We start from the raw sequence: 23,826 nt of genomic DNA, 5'->3' as shown, positions 1-23,826 counted from the left end.
AGGATCTTTCTTGAGACCGTTTTCACACTTGAGTGCCATTTCCAAGTGTATTCAAGAGGCAATTATACACCTAATTACTGTGCTCCTCATAAAAGCGCCCCCCCCCCCACACACACACACACCCTGCGCCGTGACTGCAGCATGAAGTCGACACGTGCACGGGATGCAAGTGATCACTTCTGGCATTAGAAAGACACACTAAACACAAACACACGAAAAAAGGGTGTTATTCATCTTTCAACACACACAAACACACACGTTGAGACAGCCCACGCAACTCAACCGACAACACAGGCAGCCAAGCGTTGCCTGTCAGCGCCTGACGTGATGGCGGGCCACGGTGTCACCGTGATGTGCAGGCTCTGTCAAGAAAATGCCGACACAAACACTCCTACAACATACAAAGGCACACACGCGCGCGCACAGGTGATGTAATGCTTCTCTTTGCTCAGTGCTCCAGTTCCTTGTAGACATCATCTTGTCTTGGCTTTAAATCCTGGAAGACAAAATTCACACGCTACTCAAGTAGGTAGAAGTACATACTTGTGCACATAAAATTTGAATCACTTCATTCAAATTCTTCTCTTAAGTCAAGGCAGAAAAGTACGATTGAAGTGGACTTAAAGTGGAATCCTCAACGAAAAAGAAAAAAAAAAAAAATCACCCAAACCAATAGTAGATTAGGTGACAAGTGACGATTAAGTCCTCCAACAACTTGCACCAAAGATAATAAAATTTGGATTCACTTCTTGATGAAGTCTGCAAAAAGACGATTGCAACCTGCGTGGTTTACAATTTACACATTAAAGGCACCAAATCAACCACGTCAAACTTAATCTATCGCTACAAAACCCACAAAAACAGGTAAGCTAACAGTTTAGCTAGCTGGTCATTCATTTACGTTTCATAGGCTATTGTTGTGGACCTTGTAATAGAGCAATAAAATGACTTGGGGAGGGATGGTTTCTATCCATCCATCCATCCATCCATCCATTTTCTTAGCCGCTTATCCTCACAAGAGTCGCGGGAGTATCCCAGCTATCAATGGACAGGAGGTGGAGTACACCCTGAACTGGTTGCCACCAAATCGCAGAGCACATGGAGACAAACAACAACCGTACTCACAATCACACCTATGGGCAATTTAGTGTCTCCAATGAATGTTGCATGTTGTTGGGATGTGGGAGGAAACCGAAGTGCCCGGAGAAAACCCACGCAGGCGCGGGGAGAACAAGCAAACTCCACACAGGGAGGGAGGGGTTCGAACCTTGGTCCTCAGAACTGTGAATCAAACACTTTACAGCTGCACCACTGTGCATTATAATCATACATTTGCAGGTATGATGAAAGAGTTGGCACTAGAAGATGCTGGTGCGTTACAGGGCTCCCGTATCAGATCACATTGCATTACGATCATAGTCCATCCATCCATTTTCTTTGCCACTTATCCTCACAAGGGTCGCGGAGAGTGCTGGAGCCAATCCCAGGAGGCAGGGTACACCCTGAACTGGTTGGCAGCCAATCGCAGGGCACCGGGAGACAAGCAGCCACACTCACAATCAGACCTAGGGGCAATTTAGAGTATATCCAATTAATGTTGCATATTTTTGGGATGTGGGAGGAAACCGGAGTGCCCGGAGAAAACCCACGCACACACAGGGAGAACATGCAAACTCCACAGAGGGGGGGTCGGGATTGAACCCGGTTCCTCAGAACTGTGAGGCCAACGCTTTTACCAGCTGATCCACCGTGACACCTACAATCATAGTAATTAAAAAAAAAATGGACAAATTTGTGTTCCACACTTAGTAAGTACAGTCCAAATGGGGAGTAGCTACATATGAAGATAATTCTTATATCGAAAAATGTGTCTATTGAAACGTCGCCATCAAAATGACATCCGTTGTTTCAGCTGTGTAATAAATATTTCTGCACTATGATTTTGAAACTGAAACCACAGCATATGGAACCAAACACTGACTCTAATGATGACTGTCAATTGGACTGAGTCTTCTAAATGAGAGGAATTCTGAGCACTGCCGCATCCCTCATTATGAGAGCATGTCCACACATAAGCAACACCTTTATCGCGCTTTATTTTTGCTTCTTTTGAAAAGAATTCAATTTTTTTTGTAAATGAGTTGTGTGTCACAGTAAAGGTGAAAGAAATCATCAACATTTTTATACATATAGCTTTCTTTTAATGACTTCTTTTAATTTCTATGTGCATCTGTGCCACAACAAAGTGAACGGAAATAAAGTCGAGCTAAAGTGAGTTTAAAACAGTGCAGTGCGATACATTTAATCAATCGCAATCTCAATTATAGTTCATAAAACCTTTATTAGGCGTGAATATTTTTTTCGTGTGTGTGTGTGTGTATTACGATTGGTGAAGAAAACATTTGCTTATCACTCCAGTTGACGTTTGGAGTGGAGCAAGATGACGTAGAAGAAGAAAATGTACGACTTTGACTTGCAACTTGCTTAAACTACTGCTCAACTCTGGAGGAGATCTTCCTCGATGTCAGATTTTATTTTATTTTTTATCTTAAGTATTGGTGGTTGGTATCGGCTGCCTTCATGAGTACCTGATGCATTGAAATAAGGCCAGTATCACTGTATCCCAGATTTTCACAGGTGGATAACGAATGTATTCCCCGCAAGAAATGTGTGTGTGCGTGTGTTGTGTTATACCCACCATATAGACCGAACCTGGCGGAAAAGCCTGTCGGAGAGGAGAGCAAAACAACTTTAATGAGCAACAAGCAAGAGAGGCTGGGAAGTAGCTAGTGTATTGGAAAAGAGGAGTAAAAAAAAAATGGAGGTGAGGCAAGAAGGAAAAAAAAAGGAAGGAGAGGACAATTCATCAGGTGAGAAAATGGCTGTTTTATCACCTGTCTGACATCTTCGGGATTCTCGTAGATGTTCTCCGTCTCGCCTGAATAGACGGACAGAGACTGCTCAATACCTGTAGACGCATGCACGCACGCACAGACAAACACACGCGCACACACACACATAAGGGGAGAAAGGGTCAGATTCATTACAACCCCAGAGGAGGTTCTGGGTTGCATCCGTCACAGAAAAGGGAACAAAAAAACAGCAATGGCCTCACCTCGCAGGGAGATGCGCTTCTGTCGCCATAGTAACACAGCGATGCTGGCGGCAACCAGGGGCACCAGAAGTAATAAAACCAGAAGGAGGAGGTGGTGGAAAGACGAGTGCGGCGAGGATGTAGGGACGGTCTTTGCTAGTGAGAGAAAAATAAGAGAAAAACTTCCATTTCTTGAATCTGACAAGTTGCTCTGCAAATCACGACGGGACGGGACGGGGCGGGGGTTGGGGGTGAGACCAGTATTGTAGAATTCTTTATCAGAGACCCTCAGTCCCCACCCGCCTTCCAGGCACATTACATGTATTTTCATCATGCAGCTGTCAGTCACGCGCACAGTGGGTGCACTAGAAGAAAAAAGGTGCTGTCAGACATGGATCTGACACCCACCCCCACACAAACTTGGGGATGTCAACAGAAGTGATCGACATGATCAAAGAGTTAACATCATGGAAAACTTTAGCCAGGCCTTCTTTTACTCCAGTTAAATCCGCACCTTGGAACGATTTTGCCACTACGAGCGGAGATGATACATTGCTGATCAAGCCTGTCGCCACCTCGAACATCTGAAATCTCTAACAGATCAACTTTTCTACACTATTATTATTATTATTTACGTTTAGTGAATGCTCTATTCCATAGGTGTCAACTCAAGGCCAAGGGGCCAGATACAGGCCACTACATGATTTTATGTGGGCCGTGAAGGAAAGTCAATTTCCATGTTTCTTGTGAAATTCCATCCCAAAATTTCAAATTGTCATATATCACCAACAGTGATGGAAAAACCCATTACCCCCGATTTCTGATTGCAAAGCTGGTCCATAAATTTCGTGTGTAATACATGACATGAACAATCCATCCACAAAAAACATCAAAAATCTGTCTGCATTGTACTGCCTGGGATATTTCTGTCTGATAGGTTCATTATAAATGCAGACATGCTTTCGATGATAAATAAAACAATAAATGTCATCTGCCGCGACTTCCGTCTTTTTTCACGCTGGCTGGCCTTCAAAACTGCATAAAAAAGTTGAATGTCATAGAAACATCACATACTAACAAGTATCCCCGTTCATCATATCGAAGCCACAGTTTTCTGTTGTTGTATGTTCCAGCCTAACTTACCGCTACATGTTACAGCTTTAATGGGAAGTTATGAAATACAATGACTTATGAGCTTCTTGAAATATGCGCTGTTGTTGAATATTTTACATTGACTAGCGAACGCAAAGTGGATACAAGCGCAGCCAACTCGACCCGACTCACTTCACAACAAGCAGCAGTTTGGCGGATAGCAGAACATCACTTTAAAGAAGATGTTTCAAGTTGTTCAATAGGTAGTAGAGGTTTACTGTGAAATTAAACTTTAAAAAATGAGACTTATACATTGTGTATTTTAAAACGATCAAATGATTTTTGTTGGAGAATATTCTGGCTACATGAATGCTAATGTATAATGAAAAACGCAGATGACGGGCTGACACGGAACAAAGTAAGCTTAAGGCACAACTGTAATCAGACCTTTATTACTATTTTATTACTATTTCTACCTCTGGATTCCAACAAATATTGTATGAAAGACTTCAGTATAATTAAGGTGACGAATAAGCAATGCATGCATCGGGTGAGTTACCCGGCACAAGCGCTTCTGACAGATTTTGTTTTTAAAAGAGGCAACCAGCTGCACCCCCTGTCCCACCTTCGCCTTCGGTGTCACGGCTATTAGCTGCTCCTCAAAACCATCAATCATCCCGTGTGCCGCATGAACTCTAATTGATGGGTGCGTATGTGCTGGGGCCTCGCTAATGGAAAGTGGTGGTGACCCGCACTGTTCCCCCATGCCAGATTTTACTCATGAAGTATGGTTAGTAAGTGCAATGTGAAGTCAGGCATAAAGGCTTTATCTGTTTTTTTTCTCTTTACACCTTCGTCTTCCAACCTTTTCTTTTCTCCATCTCACTGTTTCCATCTCAAATGAGGAGGCGGAGGGATGGGGGCTCGGGGTTGGAGCAGGATGGGGGGTGCCTACCTATAGCAGTGCAAATGAGGTGGGTGGAACACTAAAGTTCTAGCTCGCACAACCTTACACCATATGGTTTTCGAGGTAAATTGTGCACATGAATTTAAAAAAAAAACAACGACAGCTGCTGAACAAAAAAATCTATTATGCTGTGGAAAAATAACAGCATTTCCTGCAACTAAAATACCGTTGCTTGTTTTGCACTGTAGTTGATTAATTTTGGATTTTAACCGACCTAAACACCCAAAAGCACTGGCTGAGAGTTGCAACCTAAATTCTATTCCAATAAATGTTATCAAATTATTTCAGAGAGTCTATTCTCATTTCCAAGTGTCACTTGGCTCTGGTACAAGCACGTGGATGTAATATAATATATACATCAGCAATGGGACAGATCCATTTCCAATCAGATTTCAAATTGACTCACTGGCAGTCGATGATGTTTGCATTTTTCTAAAATCTGATTGGTTGGACTAGCAAGTCATTTTGGTATTTTTTTTGCACAATAATATATTTAATAATCAACATCTATTGAGAGTGTGATGTATTTTATTGACATATTTCATTTAAATGTGTCCTGGCCCAATGAAATCAAGGATGAACTTTTAAGCAATCATTGCAAAAGGTCAGAGGCTTTTTTCCTTTGTCATTTCTTAGAAAAGCCACAGAAACGCTACTAGAAGAGCTTAAATTTATTTGGGGTTAATTGGAGGGGCTTTAAATGTACTATTCAAGGTAAATTTGAATGTGATTGGTTAATTGTAACCATAGCTACATCCCCAGTTGTAAGAGGGTGTGTGCACTTGTGCAACCACATTATTTCAGTTGTTTACTTATTCATTTTTTTTATCTTCCCCTCTCGAAAAGATTAAACTCAATGTTTTTCTAGTCCAGGTTACAAGTCATATTTCATATGAATTTAATTTTTTTTCAAAAAGAAACTTGAAATAATTGATCTTGCTCCCTTCTTTTTCCCCCTCACAAAATCGTGATCTTTAAGCAGGTGCCTGTAGAATTTGAACACACGCTGCATCTGCGAGATGTTTTTGCCTTATCCTGCTAACAAACCAACAACAACCTTTTGGTGGCTGTAATAAAAAGAATGTTGTTTTCCCATAAAAGCCATAAAATCTCCCCATTATCCCCCAAACTCTGGACTCCACGCATCCGAGAATCCATCGCGCTCCCTCATCTTCATTGGCCCTCTGTGAGTGTCCATCACTCCCGTAGCTGCATTTGTGGCTGGCGCGCGTTACGATGAGCCCCGGGCCTCGCGGTCCAAGTGATGCATCGGACTTATCGCAACCGGTGGGGGGAGGGGACCGGGGGGGGGGGGTCCATTTAGCTGTCACATCCTTCCGCTCTCCACAATCGACACAATAAGCTTGAATTATTTAGTTATTGTCAGAGGAGATGTCCTGCGGTTTTGTTTTACTAATATTCACGTATTCGGTAACGCAAGCGTGATAAGAAAAACACACAACTTTATGTCTCATAAAAAAAGGATGTTCAGCGTTTTGAATACTTGAAGGTTTTTATGGAAAAAAAAAAGGTTAGGAAGGGAGAATCCCGAGAGGCGACAGGCTCCGTTCTGATCACCGTGAGTTATTTTGTTTTCCCCAAAACATTTTATAGGCGTGGCACATTAACCAAGGGAGATCCCGTTTGATTCTATTCCTGGATTCTTGTCTGATTTGTTCATATTGAGAAGAAATTATTCTGAAATGTTTTGCTGCTATAGAGTACGCTGCTGCGATGTCACAGTTTATTGTTCATACCACTACTACTGAACATCGCTAGTTTAAAAAAATCTTTTCACCACTTTTCAAATGCTGAGAGAACAGTATAATAAAGTACATAATAAACAAACAACAATCCCAAAATGAACAGAAAGCTATACAAAGTATGAAGGTTAACCCCACATTTTTCCTCAACGCTACCAATGAGAAGTTTGTGTGGTTGGGGGCATCGCCGAAAAGCTGATAAACCCATCATAGTAGAAGTTCATAAAAAGTCCCCCCAAAAAATCCCCAAAATGTCACAGAAAGTATTAAAGTAAACATCACGTTTTTCCTTCCAGTCAAACCATTTTGATGGGGCATCTCAAAAAGACGAAGAAACATCACAAATGAGAAAAAAAAAATCACAAACCTGATCCAAAAAAAAAAAAAAAGCCAGAAAAAAGTTTATGGTTGGCACTACAATTTTCCCTTTAACTTAAAGGGAAATTCTGGTGGTTTTGAGTAACAATGTATCCAATAGGCCTTGTAATATGTACTCCATCTTGATAATGTGATGTTAAATCCTCTCTCATTTAATCGTGTCTTGAGAAGATTTTTATCGACAATGACATATTTTCAGGTGCGCTGCCATTTTCGCGAGTCACATGACCTACGTGCACGGATGTGACATGTTACGTGCTGTTCCAAACGTTCGATTACATGGGATACCATTATGCCCGGATTTATCTGGTGAAGAAATAGCAGTATCGGTTGATCGGGAAGACTGAGGAATACGTCCATACAGATTTGAACCTGTGGCTATAAATAATGTTGAATATTTGGATGGTTCTTCGGGCAGAATGACGAGCTCGTCAGACTCCGCGTCATTCCCCCCAAAGAACCATCCGAATATTCAACATTAATTAGTAGTATTCCTCCGTCTTCCTGATCAACAGAACAGTGGGTGTTAGAGAGGAGGACGCACGAGATAGGCTTAGATGTAAAAGATGACACGCTGTGGCGACCCCTAATGGGACAAGCCGAAAGAAAAAGAATAAAGCTTAAAAAGGAACGATACCTGCTTGCTTGACCACGTATGTGGTGCTGACAGTCTGGCCGTCTTTTAGCTGTAAGGTGCACGTGTAGTTGCCGGCACTGTCCGAGGCGATGGGTAAGAGAAGAGTGGTTGTGACGTTGCCGGGCGCGCTGCTCATCGTCCAGAGCGAGCGACTCTTATTGTGGAATTCCCACGTGGCATTTTGGACCTGGGAAACCTCGCTGAACACGCACTCCAGCTGCAGCACGGTATCCAAACGCCGAGCCATCACTGCGTGGCCGCAGAGGAGGGGAAAAGGCAAAGGAGGAATTGAACAAAGGGCGGCACGATAAACTAGTGGTTTCCGCACTTCACAGTTAAAAGGTTCTGGGTTTGTACCTCATGCTTGTGTGGGCTATCTCCAGGTACTCTGGGCTTTCAAAAACATCCATATTGTGTCTGTGTACAGGCATGTGCCTTTAAAAGGTGGAGCCTGGTACATTACAGGCACAGTAACATTTAGCCAATAACGTAATAAGTAATAAGTAATAAGACAGTGCTCTTCAACGCTGCATTCGGCTCCGAGGCCTCAACGACATGATTGTGAAAAATAAAGCCCTCCCCCACACACCTCTCATAAACCCTTCCTTCGAACCGTTCTGGGATGGCGAAATATTCATCAAGTTGGACCTTGGCATCAGCTACCATCTCATCCGCATTAAGGAGGGGCAAGAATGGAAAACCGCCTTCAATACACCCCTCGGACATTTTAAGTATCTTGTCATGCACTTTGGGTTATCAGACACTCCCACTGTGTTCCAAACTTTTTGACAATGTCCTCCATGATATGCTGAACCGGTTCATCTTTGTCCATTTAGACCACATCTTCATCTTCTTCAGCTCTCTTGAAGAACTTCAAAACCGTTCCCGCCAGGTCCTTCGGGATCTGTTTGAGAACTGTCTCTTTGTCAAACCTTGCAAATGCGGATTGCACATTACTTACGTGCACTTCCTGGCAAACATCACCGCCAAAGGACAGCTCCAACCGGACCCAGTGAAAAGAGCCGAAACCAGAGCGAAAAAAAGGTTAGGGACCGCTGGTGTGTTAAATGGACTGATAAACAGATGAATAAATGAATGGAAATCAGTAAACGAGATGGGTTCCTGAGGCTGGACGAGAAAGAGACTTAATGGCTGGCGTGATTGCAGAAAAGGCCAAAGACGGATAAGGAGTGATGGGGTAAAGGGAACGGCCATGTGAGAGAGGAACAGAAAAAAAACAAGAACAAAAAAAAACAAAACACCATTGAGCACAATCCATGGAGAGGTCACAATAATATATATTCATTAAAGTGATTTGCTGCAAATGCATCACTTGACTGTGACTGATGCTTAGTGTCTCATCAAAGTGAGATGAGAATTCATCTGGGTGTAATCAAGCCCCGCAGACCCCCCCTGCTGCATCACATAAAAACGCACATATTTCAGCCTTGATTAGTGTGATCAGCGTAGGCCACCTAAAGCTGCCGTGGGAGGCCAGCAGGTATAATCATACATAATGATACTCATAATGAGGTGGGGTAAAAATATATGCTTCACATGATTGATGTGTGGGTGCGCGCTTGTGTGTGTGTGTGTGGAGGGGGGGCAACTTTGTGACAGTGACTGATCAGCTCGTCATGTCTGGGCAGCTGTGATGGATCCCACGAGGACCTGTGATTAGTAAACTCTTCCGTGGTCGCCATTACAGGGCGGTATGCCTTCGGTTTTTCTGTTTATGCCTTCGAAGGGATCCGGTTGTGTCTGTGTGGGTGTTGTAAAGCGTGAAATAAGGCCCACTCCGGGAAATCAACAGATGAAGGCCACATTAAATAGAGCAAGAAGAATTGTACTTGTCTTAAGTTTTCAAGAAACCAAGTCCTGTTGTATTTTTTTTAAAAGAAACAAAGCATTTTTTTGTTTGAATAATTGATTAGATTAAAAAATTTTGAAGGTTTTTTTAAACCAAAAAAAAAAAAAATCAATTTTTTAAGGAAAAAAGTGTGAAAGTTTACAGAAAAAAACAAATTATGAGCAAAAATGTAGTAATTCTCCAAAGATTTTTTGATATTTTTGTGGGGAGAAAGAGTAGCATTTTTCAAGATTTTTAAAAAATCTTCCAAGAGTAAATTGAAAATTATTTTGTATTTTTTATAGGCTTTACATGATCGGGATTTTTGGGGCCATTCACCAATCAGGGAGTATAAAAAAAACGATAACCGATTATCGATCCGATCACAAGATGGAGCAATGACTCTATTTAACTTACTTACCAACTTAACATAATGTGGGGCATTGACAGACTCTTAACTAGTCTAAATGAAGAAGACTCTGCATCTTGCACATCTGTGACTCTTATAAGGAATCGTTCCTCATAACTGAATGTCTCTTGTTCTTTGTTCTTGTTAGTTTGTTTGTTGTTTGTTCTGAATGTCAAGACCAGGGTGCCACCGACTGCCAGAGACAAATTCCTTATGTGTTGATACATTATTAATTAAAGTCATTAAGGTCATTAAAGGTGTTTCTGATATAAATGAATTATTCATTTACTGTATATAGTGTACTTGTTTACACTTAATTGTTTAAAAAAATCTATAAATAAACTACCTTTGATCATCTATTTACCATATTCTGGTAAAGTGTATTGACAGATAGAAAAAATTAATGGTGTTCTATTAGATGGCAGTAAGTATGTATAGCAATTAATGTATCTAATTTTTGTGACTTTTCAATCGTCGAGCTTGCAATTGGCTGCAAAAGGTTGGAATTCGCTGCTCTAATCAGATCGTGTGTTCAACAAGATGGCAGGATGTTTACACACAGCCACGAGTGCACTAGCTTGCTAGGATATGTAATGTTTTGTTGGCTGCTTGCGAGCTGTATCATATCAAAAGTACATGAGCATACCAGTCACTGAGATTTGGCAGGCGAGTATGCGACCGCGCGCCATCAGTCGAGTCGAGCACCAAAAATCACACTCATAAAATTTGTTACGAGTAGAAATACATGGATATTGAAAGACGTCGCTTAGTTTGTGTACTCTTGACCAATGTTCCCTCTAAGCTGCGCCACTGCGCAATTGCGCAGTTGTCGCACACTCTCAGCGCACATGAAAACCAACCCACGCAGTGAACCACAGCTTGACGTCTTTTTTTTTTTTTTTTAACACGGAAGCACACGGTCTCTGACAACGAGCTGCTGCTCACCCTAATTCTACTTCCTAGTTTACCTGACACCGCCGCCCTCCGCTCCTAAAGGGGTACACTCATAATTACAAACAGAACACACACTTGCAACTCTATATCTGCGGGCATGACTGACCACACCCGTACAGTTTTCAAATGTCAGTAACTGGCATACCTCAAAGCAAGTCCCACACAAAGTCCTCTCCTGAGTGAGCACCGGTGACCATCAACATACGCCACCTCCCCTCCAATTTTCTTCTTATAATACAGTTGGCGTGAACCACTTGGGCTATCATTGCCACAGCAATGAGTTAATTCGCATATCAATTGACAAGATGAAGCCCAATTTATAGTTAAAAAAAACCCAAAACAAACAAATGTGTAGGTATCGGAATACAAGACTTATTGCTGTAATCTGACATAGTGCAATCATGAAAGAGCTAATTTGTCTTGTAGTCTGATTACATGTCAAGGCTCAGCTATCTCATGTTTTTTTCCAATAATTTGATTGGGCATCAGATATGTACAGTACAACATCAAAAGACTATCTAAACACCCCATTACATTTTTCAAGCCGCTTATGCTCAAGGGATCGCGGGAGCATAACCCAGCCAAAAGGCGGACAACACCCTGAACTGGTCACCAGTCAGTCGCAAGGCACTTGTCAACACCATCACAGAGCGGGAATCAATCCCACGCTGCCCCCACCAAAGCCACAAGTGTGTACCACTTATCCACAGGTACATAACTGTGTGCACACACAAGCACAGTTGAAAAAAAAGTCATACTGCTATTGAGCACCATATGAGAGTACAGTTAGTTACAGTTAGCAATTTTACATCTGTTATTTTTCTTTCTTTTTTTTCTTTGAGGGGGAATGAATGTAAAATGCACCAGTGGAGCTCATAGTGTAGCCAAGTCCTAGAAACACAAATTCTGATATTATCCCGATGGATTTAGCTATCCCTAGGAAGTGATGTGTTACAACGGTTTTTCAATTTGAGCGTGTCAAAGAATAAGTGTTGTTTTTCTCATCCATACAGTTCATGCCACCAACAGGGTACATACCGATAGCAAATCTTGCTGAAACACGCTTCGACAGGCTTTAAAACCACATCGTGCAGTGCTTATTTTTTCTACCTGCTTCCTCTTAATGAAATACTTCAACACTTCTGATTATATTCCTGGAGGGGAAAAAGGAGCTTTTTGTCATTTCTTTGCGATAATTAGTCTTGGCCCCAGTGAAAAATCCGAAATCGGAGGGGAAAAAAAAACCCTCGGCAGGAACTCTGCGAAGAACCACTCGAAGAGCCTGTCATGTAAAACTTTTAATTCAATGTGAGAGTGTTCAAACGGAATGAGAAAGCAACATGTTCTGCTTTTTATTTCATTTTATTTTTGGTACCCACTCACTGCCACCGGGTGCTGTGCTGATGTTGCCGGGCAACCACTCCATTTGCAGCAGAGCGGAGAGGTGCGGTGCTTGGAGCGGCAATAATAATTTGGCCCTTAAAATACAAAATGCTTCAAACTCATTTTGATGGCACACTGAGTGCTGCTCTTGTCAGAGCTGTTGAAATGTGTTGTTCGGGTTACCAAGTTAACAAAGGACAAATCCTTTGTTACTTTACTACAGTACATTTTTCAGCTACCGCTACTTTACTTGAGTATTTATTTATTTTTTTTCTAATTTTACTCCTGACTAGGGCTGGAGTACTGTTTTCAGTATTTTGCTTGGGCATCGTCATCGCGGTGTAAAGTGACCAGCGGATGAACCTGTTTGGACGTGCTCGAAGATCAAAAGATTGTACGCCATATTTCCTATTTTGCTCAACACAATGAAATTAGGCAGACAGAAAATTGAGTGAGGTGACACGGTGGAGCAGCTGTAGAGCGTTGGTCTCACGGTTTGGGGGTCCAGGGTCCAATCCCGGCCCCATGTGTGTGGAGTTTGCATGTTCTTCCTGTCCCTGCGTGGGTTTTCTCGGGGCACTCTGGTTTCCTCCCACATCCCAAAAACATGCACCATTAAGAAAATGGATGGGTGGCATTTATAATGTGAAGAAAAATTCAAACATTTGTTGTTTTTGGGGAGGCTTGAACACATTGATGACATTTTCATTCATTTTATCAGCTTTTATCTGAAGGCATCACTGTATATCTATCCATCCATTTTCTTTCATCTACACCCTGAACTGGTTGGCAGCCAGTCACAGGGCACATGGAGAAAACAGCCGCACTCACAATCACACCTAGGGGCAATTTAGAGTGTCAAATTAATGTTACATGTCTTTGGCATGTGGGAGGAAACCGGAGTGCCCGGAGGAAACCCACGCAGGCACGGGGAGAACATGCAAACTCCACACAGGCAGGTCCGGGATTGAACCCAAGACCTCAGGACTCTGAGCCCAACGCTTTCCAGCTGATCCACCGTGCCGCCACTGTATATAATCCATTAAAATTAAGAAGATACATTTGTAGAGTGGACTGTGCTAATGTTTAGTTCCATGCTGCACTTTCATACCCTTCTTTGAAGGTTGACATACAGCAAACAGTCTGTCTGGCCAACGATATGATTTCCAACTCTGTTCTCAACCAAAACACTCACGTCAGTCTCTGTTTTCTTTTTTTTCTTTTTTTTTGTCAGGGGTGGTCACTGCTTTTGTAGTTAAGTTATTGTTCCTTGGCACTTTCTGGGTTGTTGAGTACTTCCAGTTTTATTTTGGCAAGTCATGTTGTAATTTTGCTTCCTTGTCACTCCAGGTCTTTCTAATTTGATCATTACTAATAAATTTAAAGGATGGGTTTTCACTTTTTACTTCCCAGAATGTCCAACCTAGTGCATTGCTTTGTTGTTGTTGTTGCTGTTTTTTTTTTACCTTGTCTTTTTGGATTGACCACTTGTGTACTGATGCCTGCTGGTAATAAACTGCCTAATTTGGTATCTTTCTGACTGTGTCTTGACCTTTGTGTCAAGAATTGTGTTCGCATAATTGCTGACCTAGATCATCCTTGAGTGTCTACAATTTCTACCTTATAATTCATATTAATAGTCACGTTTCTTCCTCTTCTCCGGTCCAATTCCCTCACATAACTGAACAGAACTAGTATTACCCGGTGAGAACAACAGGACAGGACGGGGTGTGGCCCAATGCGATTCTTTTATAATGTCTAAAACCTGTGTTGATAACTTAATGTTATCTTATTCTTAGTTGTCTTAGCATAAGCAATTCAAGCTTATAGCAATTCAGTGGAATTTACTCGTGAATGATCTGCAAATCACATACATGTCAACTGCTTTATAGAGTTTGCTTCAAGCCACTCAGCCCATACTGTGAGGGAGCCAACTAAGGGGCTCATGATTTACTTTTTGTTCGAGGGGGTAGCCTCCAATTCATCCGCAACCTTAATAAGTACAAGTTCAATAAAAAATGGATGGCTGGATATACGGTGACGTTTTTTATTTAGGGCGAGAGAAAGAAGTATCAAAGGTTTGGGAGGATAAGTACTTGACATATAGCATATGAAGTTGGATGTCTACCTCTAAAGCTGACTAAATCCTGTCATCTAACTCTCAGCGAGGATGTAATGAGGCATTTTATCTTCCAAAATGTCAAAGCATTCCACTGAACAAGCTTCAGACAAGCAACAAACAACAGGGAGAAAAATATGATGAAACGGTACTGTTTGAAACATAATGAACAGATGTCGGCTTTCGCTGCGGCCCTCCTTCCCAGCGGAGCACGGAAATGAGTCATGAGACATGAGACGTGACCCTCAGACTCATCGGACCTCAACCCAGTTGAACACCTAACCGGGGGGACTTGGACATATTTGCCGCCACCAGCACTTGCATCAATCATCTTTCACTTTTGAAAGAATGATGCTGATCAGACCAGTGGAGCCAACTGCGGTAGCCTGACATCATAAGCACTCGAACAATAGCACCAGGAGGTGCAAAAGCCATCTTGGAATCGCTTCTTTCTTTAAAGTTCTTCTGGCAAATGAACATTGACGGTGACTCAAGATATGAATCGCAAAATTAATGTCCTGTGTTCATCCATCACACCATTCTGTTTCGCTGGTGCCACAAAAAAGGGACAAACTACGACTGGGAGTGCTTGAAAGTTACAAATCAATACAAAAAAAAAAAAATACTGTACTCCTCTAGCCACCCTTGAGGACTTGGCCGCATCTAAGAAACAAGCATGCGAAATACTGTTGGACTCTACACATCCGGGCCACGACAAACAACAAACAGACATTGCAGCATTTTCATTCCTCTTCTGAAATTCTGTCACCCTTCTGACATTCAACCTAGTCACAATATTCTCTATATTTGCACTTAACAATTGAAAGGGAAAGAAGGCTCTCTTTTTTTTTTTTTTGTCTATGAAAGCACTGGTGTAAAAGTTTGTCATTAAAGTAACATCACGTGCTCCATGGAAACCATCTCTGACTTTTTTTTTTTAATCCTTCTTAATTTGCATCTGCTCCTTCTCTCCCATTCCTCTTCCTGACCGTGATGCGTACCTTTCAAGACACTCAGCACGGTTGTCTGTCCGAAGATGTGGTCGTTGACAACCACTTTACAGACGTAGAGGCCGCCATCCTTCAGGCCTGGTGTGCGGATGAAGGAAAAGCTGCCGTTGTAGGGTGCGCCAGCCATCTGGAGCTTGAAGCTTTCGCTGTTACTCGACGTCTTGCCCCTCCAGCGATCGTATTGATACAACAGCTTACAGCGATTCGAATTGGGGGGTTTCCAGTAGAGGAAGACGTAGTCCCCTGGGACAGGGGGACAGGTCAGGGGGAAGGATGTCCTGGCCTGAGTGGCGGTGGAAATGGGGTGACCTGTGGGGTTTACAATTGTCGATCAGATAATCGTGCCTTTGCATAAGCATTTCATTCATCTTATCTTATATATAAATGTTTGAAATCATACGTGTTTAACATACTGTAACTAAAGTTAAAAGAATCTTACCCTTGAATTTTCACACTCTAATGGCCAGTTAATGGATACTGTATGTTTCTAAATCCTATAAAAATGGCTACTACTGTCTTTCTTTTTTTATTGGATGACAAATTTTGGGCATGTAAATTCATCAAAAATCTGCTAAAATCCCGTAATCACGTAATCCTTGTTCATTTCAGATTATATTATCAGGAAATCCCTTTATCACCTCGTTGTTGAAATTTTTTAATTCAGATGAGATTTTCTGCACGTGTTCAGAGGAATCGACCAAAGTTGAAGTTTGAAGTAATGCTGATGATGCGCTTGCTCTTGGTTTGACCCGAAAAAAAAAAAGGAAATCAAATTAAATTAAAAACTCCGCCATTGGAAAGTCATTTTAAGCATCATATTTCAAATAATAGACAAACATATGGGGATTTTTGTATAAAACAGTCAAGTTTTTGGTCACAAATTATTTAGACTACTTTGTTATCCAGGTATTTTAAACATTTGAATAACATACTACAAACATCTTCTTCATCTTTACAGTTTTTTTTTAACTGATATTAGGATTTTATCAATACATTAGCATAGGTTAGTGACGGACTACATATGAATTCAGGTTATGTAAAGAGGGATCTCCATCTTAAACTGAGGACGCCTTGTACTATTCCCATAACATCCCATGTGAAAGTTTTATTTCAAATCCAAACAAGTGACCTTTGAACAACGTTGCGGAATTGATTGTGTTCAAACTTAGAGAGGATCCAGTATACATAGCGGACAGATGAAGTGCAGATGGGAATGCAGATGGGGTAAAACATCCCAAAAACAATAGGGATTATGTCCTATTGTGTTCTGCTCGGTCTGATTAGCCAAATGCTGACACAAGACTTCCTGCAGGCATCACTCACTGTACTCCACCCTGGTGAAGGAGGCCTGGCAGCTATCTGCAGAGAGGGAGGAAAAAGGCAGGAGTGTCTTAGCCAAATAATAAATAATAGATACAGCGAAAGCAATACCCACTGGAGTGTGGGAAGAACAGTGTTTTCTGTATAGATCGACGGTGAAGTTTGGAATGTTAAAATTTGCTCCATAAAATAAATACACTGAAGAGCAATATAGCCAGAGGAAGCTTGAATAAATAATGGGGATGATAGGCTTTCAGGCTCACTTAGCGTCTTCACCGCCATCATGTTTGGTTTCTCTCCTCACCATCAACGGTGACGTTCACGGAAAATGTGAACACAGTGCCGTTTGTGCTCCTCGGGGGATGAACCGTGCACTTGTAGGAGCCGGCGTCGCTGTACGTGGCCTGGGGAAGTTTGGTCACAAATCCCACGATGGGCCTAAACACGGTCTTGAGTGAGGTGCCGTCTTGAGATTCCCAGGAGATATAGTCACGGGCAAAATTTGGAGTGATTTTGGCAATCAGACGCAGGGTGCTGTTCAGAGGGATGGGGGATGCTGGGATGCTGGTGACTGAAGAGAAGGGGAAACAAAGTTGCTTCAGACTTGAGTTTGTAATCTTGTCATTTTCTCACATTGTAGCAAACAAGGAGGAATGATTGCAAATAAATATTGCGGTACAGTTCCAGACCTACACGCAATGGAAGGATCAATATGGAAATATCGATACGTCCAATACTCGATGTTTATGCTCCAAAATCGATTCCCTCTTTTGAAACTTCACTCATTCGAGCAGAAATGCAAAGAATATCATTAACAGGAATGCAGTGGAGTAAGTAACTCAACTTTTGCGGTTTTATCCAAAGGATATGCGGCTCGTGGGAATTACTTTATATTTGGCTTTGGTGGATAATGCATAAGCGCAGCGGGGTGCCAGTCTCCTCAGTCCGTCGGACTCTGTGCATAAGGAGGATTCGTGTGTGGAGCCATTTCAATTCCAAATACCCAACATGCGTTTTCAAGTAATTAATTAACCGAGCATATTTTATACAACACTTTTCATACAATGCCATAAAAATCTCAATGTTTACCATAATTAAACATTAATCCCAATCTGCCACACACCTACGCCCACACGAATCTTAATAATAATGTAATGACCAATGGCTGGGCACAGAGAATCCTTGTGAGGAAACGCCATTATGTGTATTTTGCGGAAAATAACTATGAGCTGTGGCACCACAGCAAACTTTGTGAAAGCCCTCAGGTTAAACCACAACACAGACTACCAAGCATTTATGATGAGGCGGAGGCACGGACAGAAGAGGAGAGCACAGCGTCCTTCTATCGGTGCTGCAGGCAGCCATCACCCAAGTACAAAGGATGGAAATGTGAAGTTTTAAGCGGCGTGAAGCCCTGCTGCTGTTGGAACAACCGCAGTTACGAAATAAGTCACAAAATAAATACATGCTTCATCAAAAAGATGCTTGGGTTCAGCTTGGAGAAAAATGTGTATCGCTGAGATCATCTCAAAAAGGCAAAAAAGCGTAGCAGGTAAGTTTTCCTAAAGAATAGGTCATTTAAAGTGGAATACATAGACTCGGGATCATTAAATGATATCAGCTGTGATAAAACAGCCATGGCAGACCTAGAAAAAACGTATACAAGATCGGCAATAGCTGAAATTACCATCTCTATCTATAAAATATATCACTTATTATATACAATCAATATAATTTGCTTTCACTTTTACATTAATATTTTAAAAGGCAGGTATTGACAGTTACTGTAGAATTTGATTCAATAATTACTAACAATTTCAATTTGAGTCCCCCAGTACCATAAAATAACGGGGTATGAGAGCTACTTTAATATGCTTCCACACATTTATTTTTCTATACAACGATCCTCTTCAGGGTAACAGCACTTTTGAGTTTAAAATAAATATATACACTGCTGATGTGTTTATGAAGCTATCATTTGATTTACATTGCTTATTTTTTTTTAGATTTACTCAACACATTAAGTATATTTGCACAAAGTACCGGACTGACTTTTGTTCAATACCGAATTGAAAGGAAATGGGTGGTATCCAACATCAGTAACCTGCTATATATAAATATCAACATATACATGTAAATATGGGTCTTTTTTTAGGTTGACCTCTCCACAAATTGAAACCTATTAAATGACAGACTTATTAAAAAAACACTTTTTAAACACACTGTCATGTACTTGAGCAGAGACAAATGCAAGCAAGCAAAATGTAAAGAAAAAAATATTCATATAGGGTCTGTGTACAGTACTAGTATGTCCCTAGAGTTGGCGCCTTGTAGATGGCATCTGACACTGGAGAAAATGTGAATATTATTAGAGGCCGTTGTCTTAATGGTCATGAAGTCCATTGAACGCCTCATGCTGGACCGCCTCAAGAGAGTCACAGGTCCCCGCATGAATCCACTGCAGTTTGGCTATCAAGCCAAAAGGTCTGCAGATGATGCCGTCAACACGGGTCTGCACTTCAACCTTGACCATCGTGACATCGAGGGAACCTATGTGAGATTCCTATTTGAGGACTTCAGCTCAGTTTGCAACACCATCATCCCTGAACTCGTCTCCTCCAAGTTCCTCCAGCTCAGCGTCTCGCCTGCTATCTGTCAGTGGATCTACAATTTCTTGAATGGGTAGAACACAACAGGTGATGCTGGGAGAAACCACCTCATCTACACGCATCATCACCACAGGGGCACTCCAAAATTGTGTCCTCTCCCCGGTGCTCTTCTCGCTCTACACAAATAGCTGCATCTCAAGGCACCTGGGTGTCAAACTCTTGAAATTTGCAGATGACACCACAGTCTTTGGGGTCATCAAATACTGTGATGTGTCTGTGTATCTGCTTGAAGTGGCGAGGCTGGAGCTTATGCGTGGCCGACACAAGCTGGAGCTGAACGCACTAAAAACTGCAGAAATGATTGTGGACTTCAGAAGGCATCCTTCACCAGAGCTGTCTCTCATACTGTCCAACTGTCTTGTGTCAACAGTCAAGACATTCAAGTTCTTTAGAATTACAGTCTCACAGGAACTGAAGTGGGTGACAAACATAAACTCCATCCACAAAAAAGCCCAGCAAAGTATAGACTTCTTGCGGTTTCTGAGGGTGCACAGCCTGCTACAAGTGCTGCTGAGCCACACAGTGGTCATCGAATCAGTATTAAATATAGGACAAGAGCGGGCAGGATCCTATCAGACTGTCCACATCTTGGCCACCAGCTCTTCCAGGTCCTTCCATTGGGTAGCTGCTACTGATCAAAGCGTATCAAAACGAGCAGGCATTCCAACATTTCTTCCCTCTTGCAATTAAGTTATGAATTTCTCTAAGAATTCAACTACAATTCTACTGCAACATGTTTCCAATCTTGTGCTTTGAGTTGTTGTTGTCACACGCTGCTGGGCAAATCCGTGTTAATATTATATATGATAGTCAATCGCACAACTTGTCATTTTAAACCACATACACTCCTTCAACCTTGCCACCCTTGCATAATTGTCATTGGACTGGACTATCGCACTAATGGGCACTCGAGAGGCTCTAAATGCTAGAAGACTGCATCCTTGTACAACTTTGCACAACTGAGAGTTCGTATAAGGAAAAAAGTTGCCTGTCGATGAATTGTCTATTGTCCTTCGTTTTTGTGAGTTTGTTTGTTCTGTTCTTCAAACACAACATGTATGTCGTACTAGTGCGGCACCAACTCCTGGAGACAAATTCCTTGTGTGTTGTTCAATACTTGGCCAATAGAGCTTATTCTGATTATTCAATACCTTGTAATATTGTCCTTACTTTTTCTATTTGCTCGTGAAAAAAAAAGATCACTGGATTTGGAAACCTGATTTTCATTGAAAATATATATATATTGGCGGCACGGTGGTTCAGCTGGAAAAGCGTTGGCCTCTGTCATAAACCAGCGGCACGGGGTTGCACCCAAATGCAGGACTTCGAGGCAAAGGCATAATGTTCAGAGTAGTTTTATTCCAAAAACAGGTCAATACCAAAAGGCAGTCCAAAACAAGGCAGAGGCACCAAAATGCTAGGCTAGACAAGATCCAAAAAATGTGAAACATGGTCCGATGACTATGAGGCAAACCAAGAAGCATAGCAAGATGTGATCAAACTAAAATGACCGAAACTCGCTGTGACAAAGGATTGCTCTACACTAACTTACGCAAAATAGCGGAGCATCCCAGACTGCAGTGAAGAATGCACAACAAACAGGCAAATGCCGATGACACATTTACCATTTAAGTACTTAGTTCATTAGTGTCCGAAATGTGACACAGCTGCGACAGCTGTCCGAGGTGCAGAGCAGTGGCCTGGCCATGCCCCATGCCCATGACAGCTGTCCATGACAGTTCTGAGGTCCCGGGTTCAATCCCGGACCCGCCTGTGTGGAGTTTGCATGTTCTCCCCGTATCTGCATGAGTACGCTGGTTTCCTTCCACATCCCAAAACCCTGCACCATGAATTGGACATTCTAAATTGCCCCCCAGGTGTGACTGTGTTTGTCTCCATGTGCCCCACAATTGGCTGGCAACCGGTTCAGGGTGTACCTCGCTTGCTGCCCGTTGAGAGCTGTGATAGCACTCCCGCGACCCTTGTGAGGATAAGCAGCCAAGAAAAAGGATGGATATATATACATAGTTTGTGTTACAATACATTACTTTGTAAAGATTAGATAGCATTGTCCTACCAGTGATGATGGCTAAAAGGATGATCTTCTCCTTGATTTTCTTCTTTAGCTGCTCTATCATGCACATGTAGAGGCCAGCATCCTCAGTGGCAGGTTGAAGGAACAGCGAGAAATTGCCTGTGTCTCGGTAGTTGGGGTCAGCCAGGCGCATAGAAGGCTTGGAGACCCCGCCAGAGAACTCCTGGAGCTCACTGGCTGAGAGCACCAGTTTCCAGTCACGCGCTTTGGGAGGCCTGACCATCCAGTTGATGTTCATCCCGGCCTTCATTTCTGTATGGATGCACTCCAAGGTGGTGCCTCGGTGCTCCCTTTCCACCACAATTTCATGCCACTCGCCTGCGAACAGCCAGTGTCAGGTAAAACCCCACAATTCCACCAACCCAGATATGCGGTCCGACAGTTAACATCACAACATTCACTGAATTTCTTGGAAAAACCTTCACTACCTGTGGCATCTGCACTATCGGAACGCAGAAACATGGAGGGAATGAGAAGAAAGGTGATGAAAACACACTCCATTGCACATTTGAAGCAAAGAAAAACATCAGCAGAGAAAATGTGCAGTTTTTTTTTTTTTTTTGTCTCCCCACCCAACAGGATACAAGCAGCACGTGGTCCTGCAGGAAACAGTGTGGGCAAACCCGATAGCCTTAACACAAAACAAGGCATCTGTGATGAACATTTAGACAGCAACGAGGAAACTCGTTGCCCATGTACGGAAAGTGGTACACTTGTCTTTGTCCAGGGTGCTCACTACAATAGTGATAAAATGATATCATATTATGCCAGGGCTGTAAAACTGGTTTTCAGTTCGCGCCACATCAAAGTTATGGTTCAATCAGGCAAGCATTTTCTCAAGACTAAACCACATAACTGTATAATTGCTGGGGGGAGGGGGGGGTATGTTCCTGAGTTTGTGGCTTTATTTACTCCTGGAGTTTTTTGTTTGTTTTTTTCATCTCCATGGTGTGCATTGTTGGGCGGAAAGACCGGTGCTGCACCTTGTCATGAGCCAGGCTGGACCACGGCCAAGAGGGGCATGGCCGTTGCCCTGGTCGGTGACACCTGTCACCACTCACAGCTGTTTCACATTGGCACTGCAAATAGATGGTGTATTTAAGTTGGAGTTTTGGTCATTGACATTTTCCAGTTCGTTGTGCGTTGTGCCCTGAGGTAGTGAGTTGCACTGTTACTGTGTGGAAACAACTCCTGCAATAAAACCCACTGGGCATTATGCCTTTGTCTTGGAGTCATGCATTTGGGTCCTCCCCTGCACCGGAGCTTCGTGACAGAACGAACTGGCCAGTTCGTTGTGCATTGTGCCCTGAGTTTGTGAGTTGCATTCACTGACATGAGGAATCTCCACCACCGAAAATAGTGCAGTGTTGAGCTATCCTTGTCACTGTGTTTCTGTGCCATCTCAGCTTGAATAAAACTACGCCTGACATCATGTCCTCGTCTTGGAGTGCTGCATTTGGGTCCAGCCGCGCACTGGAGCTTTGTGACACACCTGCTCTCTATTAGTCTAGCACTGTATGTAAGCTCAGCTAGAGTAGCAGGATAGGAATGCATTCAATTCTCTCGACTTGCTTATGAAAGATAGTTTTCTTCAAGGCCAAAAAAATTCCAATCCGTACCAACCTCCACATCCTCAATGACATTTTTTTTTTTTTTTTGAGGGAAAAAAAATCTTGATCTGTCCGCCTCGGGCAGTACTGGAGCATTCTGTGCCACTGGTGCTTTTTGACTTTCTTTTTTTAATGTATTTATTTACATTGGTACAACCCTGAGGAGATTAGCCCCAAAATGGAGCTGGCCAGCATTAATTAACAAACTAAGGGCTGTTAGAAAACTGAAGTTGTATGTTTACATTCAAAAATCACCACCTGCAATCCTCTGTGATCACAAAATTACAATTTTGGCATCCTGCCACCCTCATACTAGTCAGTGGAGACTTCTTTCATGATAGTCTCTCTCATCAAAGAACAACTAAACACAACAGCACGAGGATTCCACATCATCATACACCAAATCAAACTCTGGCAGCAACGGACAATCAAAAGTGCTGAAAGGATTGTTGGTACCCCTATAACCATCCTCAAGGA

The 23,826-nt window shown here is 42.3% G+C and overlaps 1 protein-coding gene across 2 annotated transcripts; it reads right to left on the bottom strand.

The window, feature by feature from the left end:
* Positions 1 to 374: 374 nt before the first annotated feature.
* g6fl (g6f-like) lies at positions 375 to 22,239 on the bottom strand. Of its 2 annotated transcripts, XM_061819768.1 has the most exons (10): positions 22,168 to 22,239; positions 21,722 to 22,057; positions 17,280 to 17,546; positions 16,979 to 17,014; positions 15,647 to 15,964; positions 7,932 to 8,180; positions 3,116 to 3,250; positions 2,895 to 2,968; positions 2,699 to 2,725; positions 375 to 496 (listed from the first exon to the last, which is right to left on the bottom strand). In XM_061819768.1, exons 1-10 carry the CDS (start codon positions 22,199 to 22,201, stop codon positions 449 to 451), a joined length of 1,524 nt encoding a protein of 507 aa, XP_061675752.1. In that variant the 5' UTR covers positions 22,202 to 22,239; the 3' UTR covers positions 375 to 448. The 2 variants fall into 2 exon arrangements, with proteins under 2 accessions (XP_061675752.1, XP_061675753.1); XM_061819769.1 differs by lacking the exons at positions 16,979 to 17,014; positions 17,280 to 17,546.
* Between the last annotated feature and the right edge of the window lie 1,587 nt (positions 22,240 to 23,826).

Source organism: Syngnathoides biaculeatus, chromosome 5 (genome assembly GCF_019802595.1).
Source record: "Syngnathoides biaculeatus isolate LvHL_M chromosome 5, ASM1980259v1, whole genome shotgun sequence".
Taxonomy (NCBI): Eukaryota; Metazoa; Chordata; class Actinopteri; order Syngnathiformes; family Syngnathidae; genus Syngnathoides; species Syngnathoides biaculeatus.
This window is presented reverse-complemented; position numbering and strand designations above follow the sequence as displayed.

Bases quoted from the DNA above. Each gene is read 5' to 3' on its own strand.
- g6fl (XM_061819768.1), bottom strand. From the start codon at position 22,201: ATGTTTCTGCGTTCCGATAGTGCAGATGCCACAG. The intron at 8,181-15,646 runs GTACGCATCACG...GCGGCCACGCAG, and splicing joins CGTGCTGAGTGTCTTGAAAG to TGATGGCTCGGCGTTTGGAT. The intron at 3,251-7,931 runs GTATCGTTCCTT...TTCTCTCACTAG, and splicing joins ATACGTGGTCAAGCAAGCAG to CAAAGACCGTCCCTACATCC.